Below are 1,498 nucleotides of genomic sequence, written 5' to 3'. Positions count from 1 at the left end.
TTTCTTCTTCTAATTTTAGCAGCTCTAATTTTTGTTCACGCCATATCGTAACCTTAAGCCATGTCACGAAAGATAAGTAATTGATTTACGATCGATCAATTGGGTGGTATATTCTCACCAGCAATCACTAGCAATGCTATCACAGATTAATAGGATTAATTTTTATAGAAACGAGAGTTTAATTAGTTATACAAACTTTTTGGTGTAATTCTTGACAAAGACGTTCTTGCTGTCTTATTGCCACTTCCTTGGCTTTAATTACTTCATTATTTGACCAAGCATCAGCTAGTAGAGCTTTGCTTTTAATTAATAATTCATTACGCGATCGAGACCAGCTATGTAGCAGTTCAGTTCGCCGTTCATGATACCAGTTATATTCGATCCACCAACGCTCATGTTTATCCTATAATACGTATACAAGGAAATAATAAAATTTAAGATAGTATTTATTGCGCCTATACTGCAGTTCAATTTAGCACAGCTAGTGCAATTTTCTTACAAATTCTAAAACGGATATAGTCGGTAACTGACGCTTTATCCGATCTAGGAGCAACTTTCTTCTATTTCTCATGGTTGTCGGATATTGCTCTCGAAGCATTACGAATTGCAAGTGATTCTCTTCTGACCAATCGCCTAACCTTGATCTAGACGGTAAGCGAAGAGAATTAACAAGAGTGTTTAGACGTTATATCGTGCACATAATTTACTACTGTAATCTTAAAATTTCCTAATAGATACGAACTTTAAAATTTGCTGATGTTGTTCCTTTAATTGGTTTAATCGCTCTTTGTACTGGTTGTCTAGGCTTAAGAATTCTTGTAAAATTGCCTCTTTTAAGCTCTTATTTGGCCATTCCATAAGCATAGCTTCTTCAGGTATTCCGATATCGGAATACTGATCTACAAAATCAATCAATCAAGGTTATAACTACAACATATGCTAACGTACCGTAGATACCAGTATTAGCAAGAAGTTTCATACTAATATTTATCTATGAAATAGGATTTAAATCTCATACTTTTTACATCAGGCGCTTCAGCAGATTCTGATGGCATTTTTAATTCTAATTGTATCATTTCTTGTTCATGTTGTAAGCTTTGAGAGGTTTCTTTTGCTTGTAGTTTTATTCTAATAAGCTCTTTACGTAAAGGCTCTAATAAATCTTAATAATTTAAATGAAGGACCAGATTAAGCAGCATTATTTCTTGATTATATTTTTACTGTCACTTTATTCATCTTAGATAGTAAATCTATTTTAATATAAAATACCTGAATGATTTAGATTATCAGATTGGTTTGAAAGCTTCTCAATGCAATGCTTGACATTAGCGTTTAAATGATAGATCGGTGAAATATAGTCATCCTTAAATTCTTTGATTGATTTTGTTGATTCAGTCTTAAGTTCCTCAGTTTCTTTAGAATAATTGGCGAAAGCACTAAAGAAGGCATTTTAACTTTAACTTTATTCATTCCAAGACTAATGCCAAAGAATAATGCG

General features: G+C 32.6%; 1 protein-coding gene across 1 annotated transcript in view; it reads right to left on the bottom strand.

Moving 5' to 3' along the window:
- Nucleotides 1–178: 178 nt before the first annotated feature.
- The window catches only part of TRIADDRAFT_54084 (uncharacterized protein), a gene marked incomplete at both ends in the record, with an annotated part of 2,226 nt that continues 906 nt past the window's right edge, over nt 179–1,498 (bottom strand). The window contains 5 exons of the mRNA XM_002110226.1: nt 179–403; nt 500–644; nt 743–899; nt 1,019–1,162; nt 1,270–1,413. Of these exons, the coding sequence (XP_002110262.1) occupies nt 179–403; nt 500–644; nt 743–899; nt 1,019–1,162; nt 1,270–1,413 (815 nt within the window). The remainder of the gene's footprint in view (nt 404–499; nt 645–742; nt 900–1,018; nt 1,163–1,269; nt 1,414–1,498) is intronic.

Source organism: Trichoplax adhaerens, genomic scaffold (assembly GCF_000150275.1).
Source record: "Trichoplax adhaerens TRIADscaffold_3 genomic scaffold, whole genome shotgun sequence".
Taxonomy (NCBI): domain Eukaryota; kingdom Metazoa; phylum Placozoa; class Uniplacotomia; order Trichoplacea; family Trichoplacidae; genus Trichoplax; species Trichoplax adhaerens.
Note: the sequence above shows the minus strand (reverse complement) of the source record. Positions and strands in the feature narration are given on the sequence as shown.